Source organism: Vicia villosa, linkage group LG6, assembly GCF_029867415.1.
Source record: "Vicia villosa cultivar HV-30 ecotype Madison, WI linkage group LG6, Vvil1.0, whole genome shotgun sequence".
Taxonomy (NCBI): Eukaryota; Viridiplantae; Streptophyta; class Magnoliopsida; order Fabales; family Fabaceae; genus Vicia; species Vicia villosa.
Window position 1 is genome coordinate 141742766 of NC_081185.1, and position 22829 is coordinate 141765594.

The 22829-nt window shown below is 32.4% G+C and overlaps 1 protein-coding gene across 1 annotated transcript; it reads left to right on the top strand.

The window, feature by feature from the left end:
- The first annotated feature begins 18992 nt into the window (after positions 1–18992).
- On the top strand, positions 18993–22829 carry LOC131610275 (interactor of constitutive active ROPs 2, chloroplastic-like). Its single transcript, XM_058882176.1, has 4 exons — positions 18993–19249; positions 19789–19830; positions 20318–20501; positions 20942–22829. Exons 2-4 carry the CDS (start codon positions 19811–19813, stop codon positions 22556–22558), a joined length of 1821 nt encoding a protein of 606 aa, XP_058738159.1. The 5' UTR covers positions 18993–19249; positions 19789–19810; the 3' UTR covers positions 22559–22829.

The window sequence follows — 22829 nt, forward strand, 5'->3', positions numbered from 1 at the left end:
CTAAAACGAGTTGGGTTTCTCTTTAGGGGTGTGCATGGATCAATAACCAAACCAAATTAAACCATATATATGGTTTGGTTTGGATCTTAAAACCATTTCTTTAAAACTGGTTTATTTTTTAAAAACCGGTTTACATGTGGATCGGTTCAGTTCTAAACCGGTTTCTCGTAAAAACCAGTTTTAAAAAAAAACCGGTGTCTCTCAAAACCAATTTTTTATTTAAAAAAAAAAAAACAGTTTTAAAAAAAGTTAAATAAAAAATTCAATTTTTAAAACCAGTTTAATTATTTTATTATTTAAAAAAAATGTAAAATGAAATTTTATTTTCAACATAAAAAAAAAAACATCTCTCTATAGAATAATTAAATAAGTATGTTTAAATTAATAAAAAATAACATGTGCACGTAAATTTTAATATAAATTTTTTTTAAAGAATGTATTAATACAAATGACAAAATGTATTTATTTATAAAAAGTGAGTAAACATTTAATTATAAAGAAGTAGTGTCTGAAATGTAATCAGAAGCTATGAAACATGAAACATGAAAAAATTTCATGATTAAATGGCTAAGGCAATCATAGCTGAAATGAAAAATAATTTTCAAACCATCCTTTTAGACTATATAGTCATAGCTGAAATGAAAAATAATTTTCAAACCATCCTTTTAGACTCTGTTTCTATATAGTTTCTATATAATTCTTATGTATTTTCTAATTTCCTATCAATTTCAATAAGTCATTGTTGGTAAATCACGTTACGCACTTACACTTAACAGTAGCGCCATGATTTTTTTTATGTTACAAAATTTAGTTTTTTTGAAATTAAAGTTGTTCATTTTTTTTTTTAAACACAAAGTTGTTCATTTTGATTTAGAAAAGTTAATCACAGAACATGTGTAAACAAGTATAGAAATTTTATACAGTAAAATTAAAATTATATTATAACTTATTAATATGTTATTAGAGAAATTTAACTTTAATATATGTATATGGTGAACTATAAAAAAAAAAACATATAAATTTAATATATAATGAAATATGGGTATCCAATAACTAAACCAAATTATTATTATGGGTACCGGTTTATATTTGGATAACAAAATGGTTACCCGATTTTATATTTTAGCATTTGGATTGGGTTTTAAAAAGTGGAATAATTTGGATATCAATTTGGTTAAGGATAACCGGTTTTTTTGCACACCCCTATTTCTCTTTGGACTGTTTAGCCATGGGTTTTTCTTGAAAAAGAAAAGGAAAATTTCTATAAAATTTTATCCTATACCTCATCAATTATTTTCCTACCCTACAGAATATGAGTTTGGACCAAAATACTCTTATATAAATATTCAAACCATAAAAAAATTTCACTTTTTTTTTTCATTTTCCTACACCGAGAGAACAAAAGACCATAACCACTACTTTTCTGAATTAAGAGAGCTCAAATCGGAGAACACATACAGAAGTATATTGGTTCATCATTCAACACATTGAATAACTTACAAGTAAGTTATTCGATTTGCATGCCAACAAGTCTACCAACCAGATAACTTAGCATAAGGTTCTCCGATTTGCATAAACTAAAATCGGATAACTTAATCATATGTTATTCGGTTCATGTTTTGTTATTCATTGTTTTTTATTTTTAGTGGCGCGCAGAAGAGGGGACCAGAACTACGATATTATTCGACGAATGGGTGAAGGACGACAACCTCGATAGGCGGTGGATGGAAGTATATGCACTTGGGACTGGTTTGTAACAACCAATGTTCCCGGAAAGGTCGTTCAATACGTCTCTTCTAGTGAGCTACCAGGGTCATGTTGCTCATAATTTATTTTTCGGCGAGGTAGCATAATCTCTGTTATTTTATGTTGAATAATTTTTAGTTATAAATACTTGTATTTTATAACATTTATATTATAAATTGTTTTTAGGAGCGACGTCCGAAGAAAAAATTAAAGGTTGTTGCACATAATTGCAAATTGATTGGATGGGTTCCACACAGTCTTTCGTCGGTGATAGATGTAACACCCTGGATTTCCACTTACCCCGCAGGGCTTTCGGCCTACCAAGCGTGTCACCAGCTTAATCAATAATCCCCCTAGGTCCGCTTACCGGCTGCCCAGGAAATATTGTTTTTGCCTCCCGCAGGAATCGAACCACATACCTAGGGGTTAAGTGCGTATTCATAGCAATTCCTGCTACCACGCTTGGTAGGCCGGAAGCCCTGCGGGGTAAGCGGAAATCCAGGGTGTTACAATAGAGACTTGGTTGACTAACTCTGGTATATCCGCTCTCTAGATAACCAGATTGTCAAGGATAAATCAAAATTTGGTATCGGCCTTTGTAGAGAAATGGCATCCAGAAACATCGTCCTTTCATATGACATTTGGCGAGATGACAATTGCATTGGATGATGTTTCTTGTCTTCTTCATATATCGTGTAGGGGTGAGTTATGTGACCCTGCAGAAGGTTTCACTAATACTAATGTTATTAGTCTTGTTATTGATATGTCGGGTGTACCCTTGGAGGAGGCGGCCGAATAGATCAGTACTTGTAGGGGTTCTTATTATAATTTGGATTGGTTTGAGGTGATATTTGTGTGTCAGCGAGCTGTTAGTAGAATTGGTTGTGCCGCTAGAGCTTATATGATGTTGGTGTTAGGTTGCATCATTATTGCCGACAAGACTTTTATTCTTATAGAGGCAAAGTATTTACCTCTATTTAGGAACTTGGATGAATGTGTTAGATTTTTTAGTGACAGTTGCACTTGTCACACTTTATAGATATTTAGGAGATGCTTCCTTCTGTACGTGTAAGCAGCTTGGCGGATACGCCTCTCTTTTACAATTAACCAATGTTTTATTTTAGTTTTATTTTGACTTATCTTTATTTATTTATAATTTTTTAATTGATAATATTTATGTTGTGTAAGAGTATTGGATTCATGAGTATTTTCCAATTGTTGGCAAGAGAGGATTGTTTGGGATTGTTGATATTGGTAGTCTACTTCTAAGGGAGATGAAATGGGTTTACAAGCAATGAGCTCAAAAGGTTGATGAGATTAGGCATGTGTTAGGTGCATTGACACATGCTGATGTCATTTGGCGACCTTTTGAAGATCATAGACAGCACCGTCCATTTGATTATATATGTCTGTACAGGAGTGATTTGAAATGGTATGGGACATTTTTGCTATATTTACCTGACAGATGTATGCGCCAGTTTGGATATAGACAGTACATACTGCATCCATCTCCTAATGCTGAGACACTTAATATGGATGTTGAGTGAGCTGGATATGTTCCGAGCGTGTTGGATGTGATCCGTGAGGTAGTTTTCGCCAACACCCCATTTGATGTGGATGATGGTTACTTGGATTTGTAGTATATGGTTTCACATCCTCGTTTGGTAGCATCACCTTATGATACACTGAGAGAAGTTCTGATTCCTGCCTATGACGAAGGACCGTCAGATTAGAGGTTGTCATTTATTTCACATGAGCTTCATCATTATTTAAACAATCATGAGGCAGACAAAGAGGACGATGAGTTTGCTGAGATATTCAATTACTATGTGTAGTTCAGGGCAGACCAGTACCTAGGGATGGACCAGTAACTTATGACGAGGAATCTGACACATGACCTTCTTTACTTCTTTATTATTTTGAGACTTGTGTATTATTTTGAGACTTATATATTATTTTAAGACTTATGTTTTTTGATGCTTCTTTATTATTTTAAGACTAATGCAATAGAATCCAAAATATAACATGAAGTCAAATGTCAATATAATCCAAAATATGACAACCCCGTTACAATTATAATCTAACATACTGCGACACTACATGTGTAAGGTGTTGTCGATGTTGAAATCGTCCGACAAATCCTACCATCAAATAAGTTGCATTTTTTGTGCAAATTTTTTCCAATCCAATGTGATTGTTGGAAATGGAAATCCGTCATTAATGTTTACATGTTTGGAAAATTAATATCAAAAGAAAGATAAGTAAGACATGAATGAAAAATAAGTAATTAACTTAACATATTTAAATATTTAACTATCTGAACCCAATGATTTTCGTTTACAAATCCAATGGAGTAAATGGACACATTAGACGAATGTGAAGTCGTCATAGGAAAGAAAGCCAAACTAGGATAACCCAAAGAGACGAGAACCGTGTTCTATCGATTTGCTATTACATAACCTAAATCTGGTAACATCGTCTATTTCTATGGTGGCTGAGGACCTAAAGATTATATCATCAAGGATTCTCTCACTTCTAAATAGAGATTTCTAAGTAACAACTCATAGAGACTTCTTATAAGACCTCTAATTTCATTATTCAAGTCACGAAAAATAATTGACCATCCAACCTTGCCATATCCATGTAATTATGAAATGACTATAAACCCATAATTTCCATCATCTTTTACATAAATAATGTCATCAATAAATGGTATGATATGAGTTGTTATTTGGAGATCGCTATTTAGAAGTGAGCTCACCATCTGTTTGGATATCTTCGTTGGAAGTTATTCGGTTTGCATGAGTGGAGGGTGCACACTTGTCAATTTCAGATGAATAGTAAAAGTTATAATATGGAGTAAAATTAAAAAGGGTAAGTTTGGAATATTTACTAAATTGTTGGGGTAGGGGTATATGGTAAAAAAATTAATTTCTCATTGCACCCTTATACCTTCTCCTAGGACCCTAGTGAAATGTCAAAAATGCCTCATATTTTCGGATATACATCTCCGGATGCACCAAATCCCATTTTTGCCAAAATTTAGTTCGGAGATACATCTCTGACTTTTTTAGGTTAATTCAGAGATGTATCTCCGAAAATACACCTGAAAAAATAGTACAGTACTAGCTCATTCATATGTGCAGGCGTGTTATTCTTTATTATGGGAGAGACTTTTGATTCCTTCCTTCTCAAGTACATTCAAATTTTTGCCCGCAAAGGTCTTTTGCTAGAAGCACTAGTTTTAGTAGTTGACTCATGCATAAACACAAGGAAGAATATAACTAAATAAAAAAGAAAGGGAAAACAGAAAGTGAGAAACAGTTTGTGAATGACATTTCTTTATCCTTTTCATATAATGCTGGCAAGCCACTTCCTCACCCTCAGTGTCATTTTGTTCGACCTAAAATGTATCTTGTACCATATTCAATGCAATTTGACATAAATCCATATTATAAAGTTCCATATGTTGTATTATGAAGTAATTACATCGAATAAAAAAATGCAACATAGACAGAAAAAGAGACCCCAATGGCCCAAACATGTCTAAATAGAATTGTCAATAGCATATCGCAAAAAACAATAGCTTGTTTAAATTCTCCTATGCCAAAGTGCTATCACACTGCCATGACCACAACTCAACGATAACTTGTACTAAAACCATATACTAGTATTGCGGAACAATTGTAGTCTGTTCAAAACATTCATGTTTCAAATAACAAAATAAACTTAATATGTTGGTAATATATGAATGAGAAAAATTCAGAGATACATCTCCGATTTTTTTAGGTTAATTCGGAGATGTATCTCCGAACTAAATTTTAGCAAAAAATAGGATTTGGTGCGTTCAGAGATGTATTTCTGAATAAACCCAGGGGTATTTTGGTGTTTTCAAATGTATGCCCCATTGTATAAAGGTATACAAAGAAATTGTCAAAAGAAAAAGAGAATTTCTTTTTCCACCTGTATAAGTTCTCCCTAATTTTTGGCGAAAAGTAAAAAATATCCTCAATTTTTTGAGATATATATCTAAACATACCATTTTCCCACAAAATAAGCACAATTGGGCAACCGTCCCTAATTTTTCCAAAATTTAATTTAGAGATGCATCTCTGGATTAACACTTATTTTCAAATTCAATGATTTTTCTGCCCAAGATGCATGTTGGAAAGTTTTTGGAGTTGAATAATCTGAAATAATGTTGTTTAAATAGCTTAAAATGCACTTAGAGTTTTTCCATAGATGCTTCGCCAAACCATTTTTGGAAGAAAAAAAGGGTGGTTGTTCAATTTACAAAGGATGAGGCGATTTAAGGTGCGTCCGAATATGCATCTCCGAAAATATCGTAGGGCAATTTCGGGTTTTCAAATGTGTGAGCCACGCCATAAGGGTGGGAAAAGAAATTCCCAAGAAAATGGGCTACTTTGTTGTTTGTACACCGTGCTAGTTCACCATATGGTGCCTTTAAAGTTTGGAGTTGCGTCTTCAAACGCACTCATAAACAGAGTGTGACTCACTTGCAACATTTTTGTGTGTGTATTGGGTGCGTCCGAAGATGGATCTCAAAAATATGGGAAGGGAAATTTGAGATTTTCCATGTGTTCAACCTCATCCTATAAGATGGATAAAGTAATCTAAAAAAAATTATCATTTTTAGGTTATTTTCCTCATACTTCTACTATTATTCTCCATCCCTACATTGTTAAAAAAATTCTCCACCCTTACATTTTTTAAAATATTTCAATTCTATATTTTTTACTTTTCAAATAATTTTACTATTCAATTTTTATCATCATAATTGAATTTTCCGAAATTAATAAATCTTTTACCCCTAGCATTTTGTACCAGATAACTTTGCTCAAGGTATTCTGATACATTATTTCTCTTCACCGAATAACTTGCCATCAAGTTTTCCAGCATGTTATGTATGTATGCTTCATAATACTTATGAACAAGTTATCTCATGTTATAATCTTTCCCAGATAACTTGTTTAGAAGTATTTCGATAGTCATTTGTTTATTCATCAGATAACTGATGACACTTTATCATTGCATAATTTTTACGAGCATTTCAAATGTAATCAAGTTATTTTTGAGCAAATATGAGTTAAATTGAATAAAAATGAGAAGAATAGAAGAAGAGAAAGAAAAAGAAGAACATTGGAACTTAGAAGAAAATTTGAAGAAAAAAAACAAGCAATTATTGATGGAATCATTGTGGCCACTATATGATCCATCGTGGGCGTGATTGTATCCGCCCACAAATAATTAATATATTATTATAATTATTATTTCAATTTATTATATTTTTTATGATTTTATTATTTTCATTATTATTATGGTTATTGTTATTTTATTATTATTAGTAATTAGGAATTTAGTTGTAAATTAGAAATTTTAGAGATAATGGGAAGAGATAAATGATAGAAATTGAGAAAAGAGATGATTAAAAATAAAAACACATATTTATCCGGGAAAAAGAAAATCCTAGCCTCCAAATATTCTCCTATTCTACAAGACCCTTCTTCTCCAAAAATCCAAAAGAAAACTTTAATCCACCTAAGAGATCACATTAAAGATTGTGTTAGTGGGGAATTTCACCATTGTTAGGAGCTTTGCGAAAAATTACGCACTATCAAAGTAAGGGGGGATTATTTTATAATCTTTGTATTCTAGCGTTTAGGATATCGGGGGTTCCCATTAAACCCCCGAATTTTTATAAGTTCTTATATGAATTTCTTTTGAGATGACGATTAATGAATTTAGTGCATGAGTATTTCTTATATCACTAATGATTTATTTTTAATTTAAGTTTTGTTGTTGTGATATTTTAGGGATTTCCACGTGTAAGTGTTGATATCATGTTGTCATACCCTAATATTTACCTATAAGATTTCATCAATAATTTATTATCATATCATCTGCATCTAACCTAAGATCACAAGCATGACATCCTCCTAACCTTTAACTCTTTGGTTTGTCTCTTGCGGGAGATCACCAAACACCTTTGTGTTTCTTTTTGCATCTTTGATTATGTATGTTTTATCAACTAACTTTGCTAACCTTATTCAAAATACAAAAATATGTTGCTTTCTTTTCTTATTATATAAGGTACGGGCTTACAATAAAAAAAACCTCCAAAATCGAGAAAATTTCCTGGAAAACACATAACCAATCACCAATTCTAATGCTACAAACCAATACCTTGCACCTACGACTTCCGATTATACTTCGAGAATGCAATAAAACACACTTACAACCTTCCAAAATATGATTCAAACACAACAACATTATAGCAACTGATGAATCCACACTAATTTGTAGCCACAACATTATAGATAAGTGAGACAAAGTCAAAATAAACCGATAACATCTTTATAAGCAAATCAATAAGCTTCCCAAAACACCAAAAACCGAGGGAAAACCAATAATGCTTCTCTCTGATGATGACACGCGCCGGGATTTTGAAACCAAAGAGTTGAAAAAATTAAATAAACTCATAGAAATCTAGTGTCGCTTTGATTCACACAATGTTTGTGGTTATAATTTGGATATTATTTTTAGAAATAACGTACTTAGCATTCCATTTAGTTATACAATGGTTGAAATAAGTGGCTTAGATAAAAAAAAGTTATAAATCCTAATAACAAGAAAAATATATGTGTTGTTATGTGATATTATGGGTTTTACAACAATAAAGCTTGAGTTCATTTAATTTTTTGAGATATAGATAAAAAATTATGCTTTTTGATGAAAACTATCACACAAGTATTTCATTATTTTTTTCTTTAAAAAAACACTTATTTTGCATATTTCTTTTTTAAAAAAATAAATGGATCTTGGGTGATAAGGTGAATTGGCTTCTTTCGTAAACATTTACGGGATTCCTTATGATTCTTGGGGTTAACATCAAGTTGTTGAAATAGTGACTGCAAAAATGTGATGTCTCCCGATGCAAGTAATGTGAACATATGGATCCTTCAACTCTAGCTTTATTTTTCACGGATCTCTTAGAATCACCCATAAACCTTTCAAATGGATACATCCACCTATAATGAACAAGTCCTCCAAGATAAGCTTCGTATGCAAGATGCACAGGTAGATGTTCCATGGAGTCAAAAAATCCAGGAGGAAATATTTGTTCCAACTTACAGAGAATGATTGGAATATTTTGGTCCAACTTAATGATATCATCCACTCTTAAAGTTGAGGCACAAATATCTCTAAAAAATTGACTAATTTCAGTCAGTGGATTAAGCACATGTTTTGGTAGAGAACCAAACGCGATTGGCAGCAATTGTTCCATAAATATGTGGCAATCATGACTTTTCATGCCATGCAACTTCCCAGTGTTATCGTCGGCACACCTTGCTAAGTTTGAAGAATATCCATCGGGCATTCTCAATTCTTTTAACCATCTACAAACTGCTTTAGCTTCTTGTGAAGTCAGAGTGTAACAAGCCTTGGGTTTTAATAATTTTCCATTCGGTTGAGGCTTCAACTCCAACTCTTTTCGATTACACCATTTTTTTATGTCATGTCTCGCCTTCTCATTATCCTTTGTTTTGTCTTTAACATCTATCATTGTGTTAAATATATTATCAAAAAAATTCTTCTCAATATGCCTAACATCCAGATTATGGCGTAACAAATTATCTTTCCAATACGGGAGGTCCCAAAATATACTTCTTTTTGTCCAATTGTGCTCGACCCCGTATCCTGGAATTCTACATGCTTTACCCGTATCTGTGAATTTTGGGTGGTGACAAACTTGTTCCCATACTGCACCCGGTGACAGACGAGGCGGAGGGAGATCTTTTACCACTTCGTCTTTTTTGAAATCTGTCTTATTTCTTCTATAGGTATGATTTATTGGTAGGAATCGGCGATGACAATCAAACCACGAGCTCTTCCCCCTTTCTCTAACGTAAACGCCGTAGAGCTTCCCATGCAATGCAGACAACCCATTTTTCCATGTGTACCCCAACCAGACAACATGCCATATGCTAGAAAGTCATTAATCCTCCACATCAAGGTTGCTCGCAAAGTAAAGTTTTGTTTACGAGATATATCATAGGTGCATACTCTAATCCACAACCTTTTCAAATCATCAATTAGAGATTGTAAGTACACATCAATTCTAACTTTTGGACTCGACGGTCCTGGAATGATACATGTCAGAAACATGTACGGTTTTGTCATGCACATCTCAGGAGGGAGGTTGTAAGGGGTTACAATAACTGGCCAACAAGAATATGCGGTTCCCGACCCTTGGACATATGGAGTAAATCCATCAGAGCATAAACCAAGCCTGACATTTCTAGGTTCAGCGGCAAAATCAGGATGTATTCGATCAAAGTGCTTCCAAGCCTCGCCATCAGATGGATGTCGCATAGTCCCTGGACTTGTTTTGTTTGTATGATGCCATGTCATCTGACTTGCACTATGCATTGAAGCAAACATTCTTTTTAACCTTGGTATGATCGGAAGATAAAACATGGACTTCACTGCGACACGTGTTTGCTTATGGTTAACAGCTTTACTTTGAATTTGATATCTTGGACTCTCACAAAACTTACATTCCTCCAACAATCCATCATTAGTACCAAACTCATTGTCATAAAACAACATGCAACCATTAGTGCAACAATCAATTTTTCTTACATTTAAACCTAACTTCGACACCGACTTCTTTGCATCTTTAAATGTTGTAGGTAAGTTGTCTTTCATAGGAGTTGAGTCCAACATCATTTTTGCGAAGAATTCCAAACACTGATCTGGAACATTCCAATTTGCCTTAGCAGCCAATAATCTCACACACATCGATAATTTTGAATCTGATGACCCCTCAAACAACGGTATATTCATCTCATTCAACAACTGATAAAATCTCTGCGCTTCCTCATTTGGCAACTCTTCTCCATCAAAATCTTCAGGTTGATCATAGGCCACGTTCACGCCAAAAGCATCCTCAACCATCTCACCGATCATATTAAAGTTTTCCTCATATTCCATAGTCGGTCTACTGCTTGAAGCATGAGTATTACTAGTCTCTGGCACGTTCATCGGCAAATTTTCACCGTTCGACGTCCACACCCAATAATCTTTAATAAAACCCCTTCTATGCAAATGACGGGTTACTTCCTCTGGATCACTAATTATACGCCTACATTCACATTTAAGACAAGGACACCTAACTCCCCCTTCACTTCGACAACATTCCTGAACAAATGCCCACTTGATAAACCCATCAACTCCTTCTACGAAATTTGGTTTAAGTGCACGTCTTCCTGGTTCCAATCTATCGTACATCCAACTACGATAGTACAGATAATATTCCATATTGCATATTTGTACAATCATTACACTAATTAATCCATAACATTTATGTAAACTATATATATATATATATATATATATATATATATATATATATATATATATATATATATATATATATATATATATATATATATATATATATATATATATATATATATATATATATATATAACTTTTTTATCTAACATATTCTCATATATATATATATACTTTATTCTCACATAATCTATAACCTATAACAAGAATATTCTCGCATAATCTTAAACCTATAACAAGAATATTCTCACATATTAACATATACAAAATCTATAACATATATATATATATATATATATATATATATATATATATATATATATATATATATATATATATATATTATATGTTAAAAGAATAAACTTTATATATATATATATATATATATATATATATATATATATATATATAAAGCTTTATATATATATATATATATATATATATATATATATATATATATATATATATATATATATATATATATAATATTATATTTTTTTACCATTTTTTAACATAATAACATACTATATATACATATTAAATTTTCTTATATATATATATATATATATATATATATATAAAGTTTATTCTTTTAACATATATATATATATATATATATATATATATATATATATATATATATATATATATATATATATATATATATATATATATAATATTATATTTTTTTACCATTTTTTAACATAATAACATACTATATATACATATTAAATTTTCTTTTTACCTTTTTAACATATACATATTTATAATAAATTTTATTTTTACCATTTTAAAAAATATTCTATTTCCCAATATATATTAATATAATATTATATTCTTTTTACCAATAATATTATTTTTTACGATTTTTTAACATAATAATAACATACTATATACATATTAAAATTTATTTTTACCATTTTAAAATATATTATATTTTCCAATACATATTAAACCTCTATTTTTGATTAAATAATATATTTAAACTTAAAAAAAAATTTGTATCTATTTACAATAATATATAAAAATTGTATCTATTTACAAAAATATATAAAAAAATTGTATCTATTTACAAAAATACATAAAAAAATTGTATCTATTTACATATATAGATTATGTTTAATTAGATATCATAACTTACATTTATAAATCATTTTTAATAATATATAAAAATTACATATATAAATTATGTTTAATAATATTATATCTATTTACAAAAAATATAACATATATAAATTATGTTTAATAATATTATATCTATTTACAAAAAATATAACATATATAATTTTTGTTTAATAATATTATATCTATTTACAAAAAATATAACATATCTAAATATTATATATTTTAAATTATATAATTTCAATTTACTAAATTATATTCTTTTTTACTAAATTATATTTGGATTAAAAATATATATATATATATATATATATATATATATATATATATATATATATATATATATATATATATATATATATATATATATATATATATATATATATATATATATATATATATATATATATATATATATATATATATATATATATATATATATATTACCATGAACTAAACAAATTATCTCTATTAACCAAAATCTATTTTAATAAAAAACATAATATGTTTTATTAAAAAACATAAATATTTCTATTTACCATAAATTACTACATAACCTACAATTTATATCACAAAATTTTTATAAAAACACATACAATTTATATATTATCACAAATATTACATACTACATTAATATGTCACAAAAATTCCAGAAAAAACATACAATTAATCACAAATATTACATACTACATAACCTAACAATATTCAATAATCTAATTAATATATCAAAACATTACACTAAAAATATAATATTTACCTATTAACACAAATATAACACAAAACTATACTTCAAAATATTATATTTAAATTTATAAAAATACCTCAATCTTCTAATCTCCTCCAATCTTCAAGTTCAACTCTTAAAAAATTTATCTCCTCCAATCTTCAAAATCTTGAATAAAAAAAAATAAAATAAGTTAGAATTTTAATCAATACAAATTATAAATAAACAAAATATAAAATATAAATAAACTAAATAACTTACCTTCAACAATGGTGTGAGAATGAAATTAATGAAAAGAGGAAGAGAATGAGAGAATAGCAATGGACTTGTTTATACAGAGAAGAGAAGAGAGGAAGAAATGAGGAAGAGAGGAAGAGAGGAAGAAATGAGGAGAAGGGGAAGCGTGCAGATCTGCATTTATGAAAAAAGTTGCGACGTGATTGACCAGACGGAACGAAGTGAAGTGGATGACACGTCGCAAGCTGCCAACGGTCCAGTTGGCAGCGTAATGGTATTCACGTCGCTAATATAGTGACTGGGCACCCACGTCGCTAATTTCAACGGTAACAAAATTTTGAATTTTGAATCTGTCTTCACCTGCCAAAGCCTGCGCAGGTCAGGTCAGTGTCAGCATTAAATTGTTCCGACGTGAATACCACGTCACAACTGAAAAGTTCAAAATTTTTATTTCCCCCCATTTGACTTTACAGATTTCAAAGTTTATAAATTTTGTTTTATTTCTTGCGACGTGTACTTCATTTCACAAGTTTTTTAAAAAATTATTTTTTTCTGATCCCCCATGGGAATGCGTATTTGGTAATATTATTGATTAAAATAATATTCCGACGTGATACTCACGTCAGAACAGGCTTTTTCTTCCCACGTGAATAACACGTCACAAATATATGACGCTAGGGAACCAATTTCTTGTAGTGGGAGTCATGGCTCCCATTCGAAGAGCTTCAACTGTCACGAACTATGGGTGACAATTATGGGGTTGTCGTAATTAGGGGTGATCAAAACCAAACCAACCCAATAGAAAACCGCATGCCAAACCAAACCAAAATCGCAAAAAAATGCATTTGGTTCGGATTTGTTTGGGTCATCTTTTAACAAAACCGCATGGTTCGGTTCAGTTTGCGATTTGTATTTTGTAAACTGAATCAAACCGCATTATGTTGCAACCTAACTATTACTTAACTTACATCCAACCCAAACTTAAACTTATTATACCTTAACTTTATGATTACGAACAATTTTCTCATCCTTACACATATGATTTCAGTCATGATCTTTTCAAATCTCTAATAGCATTATTGCGCCTTCTTTGCCGCATACATCTTCTTTCTTCTTCTCTAATCTATACTCTCTTATATTCGTTCTTTTTAACATTCTCATTTTTATGCAAATGTTCCCTATTTCAATTTCATTTTTATCGCACATCTTCTTCTCTAATCTCTCAACTCCTTTTTTTTCTCTTCCATCTTCACCAAGCTCTCGTCTCTTCTATTTTTTTGTTTCATTATAATAATTTTTATATTGTTTTATGCTATTATTTTATATTTGTTATTCCACTTTTGTCTAATTTAATTTTTACATATTAAATGGAAAGTTGTTGTCAAAATATGACGAGTTTTGTTGTTATTTGATAGTGTATGAATGTCTAAATACAAAGGTATGTTGTCATCTATATGTGTATGTATGGCTCGATAAAATATTTTTAAAAAACCGAACCAACCCAACCAAACCAACCCGCATTGGTTTGGTTTTTTTCTAAAAGCCAACCGAACCAAACTAAACCGCATGATTTTTTCTCTTGCGGTTCAGATGATTTTTTTCGTCAAAACCGTTCAAACTGCACCGCGAACACCTCTAGTCGTAATTATAAGGTAAAACAAATTTAATCTCATTTCAGGGTTGTTTTTGTTCTGATTAGGAATTTATTTTGAATAACACATGGTGCAACACAACCTGAATGTGGCTACTTTTAATGGTTCTATGATGATGCTAAGGATGAAAAAGATCAGTTTATGAGGAATCAAAAGAGTAGGTTGGAGAAACTTGAGCACAAAATTGACGCTGCAAAAATGGAGGTGGAGTGTTTAAAGAAGAAGATTAGAGAATTACAAAATCAATTGAAGAAGATTATGAAATTTGAAAAAAATTGGAAGAGATTGTTTTGTCTTCTTTTAGTTGTTGTTGTGTTTTGGATGTTGTAAAGTTGTTGTTGTTTTTAGGATGTTTTAAGATCATGAACCTAACTGTTGTAACATAGTTTAGGTCAGATGCTACAAATTGAATTTGTGTTGAAAAAGTTTGTTATACATGTATCAGTTTCCATTTCAATTAAAGGTTGATTTAAGTGTTTCAATAATGAGTTTCAATTTATGTCACATGTTCAAAATTCAGACATGACAATGTTGCTTAAGGTTCAAAAATGCAGAATTAACACAGTTGATTAAGGTTCAAAATGCATAATTAACACAGTTGCTTAATACCAACATTACTTGTTCAAAAAAGACCTTACATAACACAGTTGCTTAATACTAACATTACTTGTCCAAAAAGATCTTACATAAGGTTCAAAAATGTATAATTAACATAGTTGCTTAATATAACACAGGTTTAAAACATAGGTCTTTGAAGTCTTACATAAAAGAAACACATAAGATAACACAATTTAATAGTACTAAAATATAACTAAAATTTATAGCTTGGGGTGGATCTCTTGTTAGGAGTTGTCCTTCTTGTTGTTGGCCCAACAGTACTTCTGGCTGCATTTAATCTGGTTGTTGGAACAAGTGGTATGAAAGGGGTAGTTAGCCTTCTGATTGGCAACTTCTTTGATTCTTTAGTCACCTTCTTGGATTTTGGGGTCACTTGCTTTGATGCTTGAGTAGGCACTGATTGGGAAGCTTGGGTAGCCACTGGTTGAGATGATTGAGTATGCACTGGTTGAGATGATTGAGTACGCACTTGTTGAGATGATTGAGTAGGCACTGGTTGAGATGCTTGACTAGTTGTTAGAACCTTGCAAGTAAGCTTGTTGTGACCTGGTTTTTTACACCTGCTGCATGAAACAATAAATCCAGTCCTTCTCATTTTTCTATCAGAGCCATCAATCTCACCTTGCTCTAAATTCCTTCTCTTTTTGGGCCTTCCAGGCATTTACCTATATTTTGGGGGCAGAACATCAGGATACTCTATTCTTACCCAAAGATTAGAGCCATTAAGAGGAAAAATGACAGGTTTGTAGACTTCAACATATCTTGATTTCATATAATATTCAGGTATGTAGTCATCAAGCTTATGGTTCCCACTCTTCATGGTTGAAAGTGAATACCCACAGGGTAGGCTTGTCAGCTCTCATATTCTGCATGAACAAACTCTATCCTTCAAGTTGACTCTGAATTTTTCTGTAGAGTTTTCAAGATGCCCCACCTCAAAGATATGGTCATCAGACATCCTAAAATCACCAATACATACAATAATCAGAAATGTGCAAAATAATCACCAACACATACAATAATCAGTAATGTGTAAAATCATCAATATGTATTTACTTGACCACCCACAAGTTTGCGTACGAGTTTGTTTTCTCAATCTTCCTTCTAATGTTTGGTAGCACCTTTTTATCTGCTAACTTTTCAAACCTCAGCCTGTTTGTAGCCCATCTCTCCATCATGTATGTCCTGATTTCCTCCACCATGGTTATCAATGGCTTGGCCCTAGAATCCAGGATGACACTATTAAATGCTTCTAGCATATTATTTAGAACAACATCACATTTTTATGTGTCTTGAAGTATGATTTACTCCAAAATCTATGAGGGATGCCCATCATGTGCTTGTATGCTTCTACATTGATATCCTTCATTACTTTCATCTCCATTTCCCAAGCACGGTAGTAAGTTAACTTGACAGCTTTTCATATAATTTCTGTTAGCTTTTTTCCAAGATAACTTTTCCTAAAGTTGTTGTATAGATGTATGACACAAAATCTTTGTTCAACTCTAGGCAGAAGTTCCTCTATTGCAGGCAATAACCCTTAGGACATTCAGTTTGTAAGACTAGAGAGTGAAAGACATAAGCAAAGTGTATATGAAATAAAAGGGTAAAAGTCGTATATTATATACCTTTTGCTCATTACTGATAAATGTGTATGTGAGACACTCTTCCCTTCCATGTCCAATTATCTTTGTTTTCACTTTCCACCACTACAAGTGTTATTGGTAACATTTGATCATTGGGATCTCTACATATGGCTGCAAGGATTTGACCTCCACAAAGTCCTTTCAAGAAACATCCATCAAGGCCTATGAAATGTCTGTCGAAAATCCTTATTAGGCAAATTAGCATAATATGTTTCCCATTGACATCCTTCTTTACACCTAACCCTCACCTTTATCTTGTCATTCTTAGTGTACTTTAAGTCTCTGCCAGATTGGACTGTATAAGATGTAATTGCTTCCTTGAAATCATCCTTTGTGGTAAAATATGTTACCACCTCCCATTTGTAATTGGATATGTCCTTTTATTCCTTGAAAATTGGAAACTTCTTTCTCCTAACTCTATTGCTATCATCATTATCACACTCACTTTCAAGATCCCCACTTTCATTATCACTACCTTTTTTGCTTTTCACTCCTTCATTACCATCTTCAAGTAGGTTACCATCTTGCCCATCTAACTCAGTTTCATACTCATTAGAGTCATCATCAAATACTACCTCCATTGCACTATCATAACTGAAGCTTTTATCATCAGAACTATCAGCTTCAGCAACCTCACCAACCCTTTGTCCATTATCATCAATATCTACTGCATCCTTATCCCCTATATCACTAAGCCCTGCATTATTTACCCCATGTCCATTAACATCAACACCTGGTAATTTAGTTTCATTCAGCATCTCCTCAAGCACAACTTCAGTCTCATCCACCATCTCATTAAGTGATATTTCATCAAGGGGTATCTTATCAACGGGTACCTCAGCAAAATCAGGCTTCGACAATATGTGTTGAATAAAGACATCAATGCTAAGGTGAACCCTGTAGAGATCAACAATATCTAAGGCACCTTTGTCATCAACCAACAAATTCATACCATCCGTAGGATCCCTATAATATATCTAGCTTGTCTATGGCCTCATAACCTAATTCGTTAATAGCACCTAACAACTCAAAGAAGCTCCACTTATCACCGTCTACTCTCAATTTGGTAACCTCACCCCCTTCATACACATTGAGTTTCTCATCAACGAGCGCACCACTATGATGGAGTAATTTTTAAAAATACATCCATTTCAAACTAAACCCTAAATAGAATCGAAGAATATGAAGTGTATTTCAAACAAACGAATTTCATTAAACCCTAAATACCAAACTACAAAAATTTCATGAACGTAGACGTATCACTTACTTGAAAAGTAATGTTGTCTTCGTTTCAACTTGACTTCGTCTTCATTCCCAGAAAAACTTCAGCTTCGCTTCGTTCCCAGAAAAACTTCAGCTTCTCTTCGTTCTACAATGGTTGCTGCGCTGCGCTAGGGTTTCTTTGTATTCCCTTTTCCTAATTCTGTGTTACTAATTTTAAATCCCAATTAAGTTTTAAAGTTATATCCCAGCTGGACAACAATCAATAATTCATGTGGCAATTTAATTAAACAAATATAACACGTGTATGCTACCTGGTTAAAACCATTGACTTTGACTAACTTGAACAGAAAAGACAAACGTGAATCTTTTTGAACAATTAAAGCATCACTTTAGAATTTTTTAAACTTAAGGAATCAAAATGAACCCAAAGATATATTTACGGGAAATAAATATTCTGCCTAAATATTAAAAGAGATTGCATAGAAATCACTTCTCTCACTTTTCTAACTATTCATAATACTCTTTTTTGCAATATATAGCCTTTACTATTAATTAATCTTATATTGATTTGTTAAAAGCAAAAAAAAGCCTAACAAAAAAGTTACTTATCCGAATCCCACGATTCGATAGACAAAGCTTGAAGTTTCAAGTCTCCCTCGCAAACCACAACAAAACAAATTTTCTGTACTTGCAGGCCCCATAAAAACCGGAGCGTGAAGAAGCGCGTGAACAAAACCAAGAGCGTGTAGATTACGATAACTGTTTTCCAAACTACTATTTTTTCCTCTACTCTCCACTCTGACACACTGAAAGAGTAACTCGATAACCGAGCAAGCAAGAAGAAGAAGAACCTCTAGGGTTTCACTCTCTTCACATTCTCCATTTCCACTTCAACTTTTCCGGTAACTCTACTCTCACTCTTATCTCTTCATTATCACGTGTCTTACGCTAACAAATTTTTTGATTTTGAATTTTCTTGCATTATTGAAGGTTTTGTAGTTGGTTCGTACTTTGAGTGGCTATTTATTGCTATGGTTGGTTGGTTTGTTAGTTAGTTAATGCTGGTCTTGTTTCTCACGGTAGCTTGCATTTAATGGTGTTTGACTAGAATCTCTGTATTTTTTTTTCTTCGGTTACGTTGTTTTGTTTTTGGAATATTGGTTCTAGATCTAGAATTCTGTGAGTTGAAAATGGAAAAGGAAGTTCAAAATGAAACTTGAAGGGAAATGGAAAATGAAGTTGGTGGTAGTGGAGTTTGTTTACTTGGAGTTTCTTTGAAGGGATTATATACATTTTTTGTCTGTTGCACTTTTTTTTTTTTTGTTGAATGTGGAGTCATTAGCTACTAACAATTGCTTTTTCTTTTTCTAGTACTATATAAAGAGTATATGAAATTCATTTTTCTTTTTACTTCTTGCTGAATTTTAGATTCTTGTTGCAGGAATAGAAGGTGATATTAAATTATGCAGACACCAAAAGCAAGGTAAGATTGTTGTATTTTGATTTTAGCAGTTTTTCTGCATGCCGGTTATTTTGTGGCGTGTTATGACTGAAGTAAGGATGAATGAGTATCTTTTTGTATCACATTTCAATGTATTTCTTACCGGTTGTAGGCAAATTTATTTGATTAGTAAATTCTGAATCTATGGTATTCTGTATGTTTGTTAAAGCAAGCTTGCCGATGGATTTTATATGTTGTTCAGTGTAGATTTGATTTCTTTTAATGAACTCGTTCCTCTATATTTCATTCCAAGATCAAGTAAGCTTGTGTGGTCCCGTGTTTTTGGTTCATTTACTTGAAGATCGAAAAATGTGTTGATAACTGCTTGTATCATGTAAATGTATGGTGGTGTTTGAAAATAGTGTTGATAATCCTCACTGGACCACTTATGTTTGCTATCTGAAGATGACTATGATTCACATTTTCTCTGCATTTGTTTTGTTTATGCTAATTTGTTTTCGGTTGACAGAGCCAGTGCTTCAGAAATGTCGCAAAGGAAATCTCCTGCAACCCCTAGAACTGCTCGCCAGTTGAAGACACCAAACTCTGGCTCTAACTCAGCCTCCTCCTCTCCAAACCCCATAAGAAAGAAGGCAATAGACATGAGTCCGAAAGTAAATGAACGCAGGTTATCACACAGTCCAATATCTGAGGTATTTGGAATAGCTCACTGCTAGATCTGAATCATCTGCTTTAATTCAATTTGACTTGAGGAGTTACTTTTGCTAATGAAAATTCCTTGATGATAGATACTACTACTCCCTCTGTTTTTCTTTGTTGTTTTAAAATTATTTACACATAATTTTGGTCACTTTTGATGAAATTATTTGTCTTTTTCTTATAATACCGTGAACTATTTCTTATCTCATTCCACCTATTTCTCTCTCTGCAATAAATAGTCAAGTTATTATTGACAAAATGAAAATAATTAATGTTGCATTGAACTTACACAAGTACAAGGAACAGAAATTTTCTATATAAAATGAGTAATTGTTTGATGCAATGTTTTCAAGTTCTTCATCTACTATCTTTATCTATATGCACATTGTTTGATGCATTTGTTTGATGTAATGTGTTTTTTAACTGGCTTTAGAAGAAGCGACCTAGCAAGGTTCAGGAATTGGAATCTCAGATTGCTAAGCTTCAAGAAGATCTGAAGAGTGCTAAGGATCAACTTAGCACATCGGAGTCATGGAAGAGAAAAGCTGAAGAGGAGATTGAAGAAGCAAAGAAGCAGATACTATCCTTGTCAAAGGAGCTGGAGGAATCCCATCAACAGTTTTCGGAACTTTCTGCTTCCGATGAAGCACGGCTTCAAGAACTGAGTAAAATATCTCAGGATCGAGATCGAGCATGGCAATCTGAACTTGAGGCTGTCCAGAAGCAGCACTCAATGGATTCATCTGCTCTGGCGTCTGCCATTAATGAAATACAGAAACTGAAAAGTCAACTAGAAAGAGCATGCGAGTCCGAATCTACTCAAAATAACAATGCAAAGTCGGATCATGCTGAGATTCAGGACTTGAAGATGGATCTTAGTGAAGCTATCTCTATTATGGAAAAACTAAAAAATGAGGCAAGTGATTGCAAAGATTCCGAATCTCGAGCCTTAGAAGTAATTGGTAAAATGCAAATGCAATTGGAAACAGTAAATAAGACGGTGGAAACACTTCGATTGGATGGTGTAAAAGCAGCAGAAGCTCACAAGTCTCTGACTCTGGAGTTAGAGCAATCAAGAACTCAAGCAAAATCCTTGGAGGAACTTGTGAGGAAACTTGAGACTGATTCAACCAATGAAAAGGGACTTTATCATGAAAATGAGGAGATAAACAAGCTGAAAGGCGAGCTTATCTCTGCTAAATCTGAAGTAGGGCAATTGAAGTCTGCATTGGAGGTTGCGGAGATAAGATACCAAGAGGAGTATATCCAGAGCACATTGCAGATTAGAAGTGCTTACGAACAACTTGAGCGTACAAAGTCAGAATCCGGTCAGAGAGAGGCTGAATTATACGAGGAATTGAGGAAAGCCAGAGCTGATATTGAAGAGCTAAACACAAGTTTGAAGGAAAAGGAATCCCAATTGCTGATTATGCCAGCAGAGAACAAGGGACTTGATGAAAACAAATTGGCTGATAGGGAATTTAAACTTGCAGAAGAGCTCAAAAAATTGGATACTGATATTGTGGAGTGGAAGGAAAAGTTATTAGATAGAGAGACCGAGTTGAAAAACGTAACCGAAGAAAACAGTATGCTTAAGATGGAGATAAAGGAGTTGGAGAAGAATAGAGTCACCAATGAGGCTGTTGTGTCGGTTGAAACAGCGAGGGCTGCAGAGCAAGAGGCTTTGACGAAACTTAGCTATGTAATGGAAGAAGCAGATAAAAGTAACAGAAGAGTGGTCCGCGTAACCGAACAGTTAGATGCTTCTCAGGCTGCAAATTCTGAGTTAGAAGCTGAATTAAGGAGATTGAAAGTTCAGTCTGATCAGTGGAGAAAGGCTGCTGAAGCAGCTGCGTCCATACTTTCCACTACCGGAAACAATGGCAAACGTGTAGGTAAAAACGGCTCACTTGACAGTAGCTTCAATTCAATTTCTAGCAAGACAATGAATTCACCTTATTTAGAAGACACAGATGATGAGTCCCCAAAAAAGAAAAATACAAACATGCTGAAGAAGATTGGAGTGTTATGGAGGAAGAATCATCATTAAGCTGTTAACCTGTATGCTGTGTTGTTGTGCTCTTTATTCTTATTGGATATTGTTATTTTTGTTAGGGATTATTAGCTGGTACCAACTTTGAGTTATGACCATTTAGTTCCTCCTGACAATGAAGTGGAGCAATGTATTAATGCTAATGTTGTTGTCAATCTGTTCAACTATTATAGGACTTACTGTATTTGCTTTAACAAGGAAGTTCTATGTTGATGTCAAGATTATTGATGGACTTCTAAAATCAATGCCAATATTATTTCAATTATAA

Bases quoted from the DNA above. Each gene is read 5' to 3' on its own strand.
- LOC131610275 (XM_058882176.1), top strand. From the start codon at position 19,811: ATGCAGACACCAAAAGCAAG. The intron at 19,831-20,317 runs GTAAGATTGTTG...TTCGGTTGACAG, and splicing joins ATGCAGACACCAAAAGCAAG to AGCCAGTGCTTCAGAAATGT. The intron at 20,502-20,941 runs GTATTTGGAATA...AACTGGCTTTAG, and splicing joins CACACAGTCCAATATCTGAG to AAGAAGCGACCTAGCAAGGT.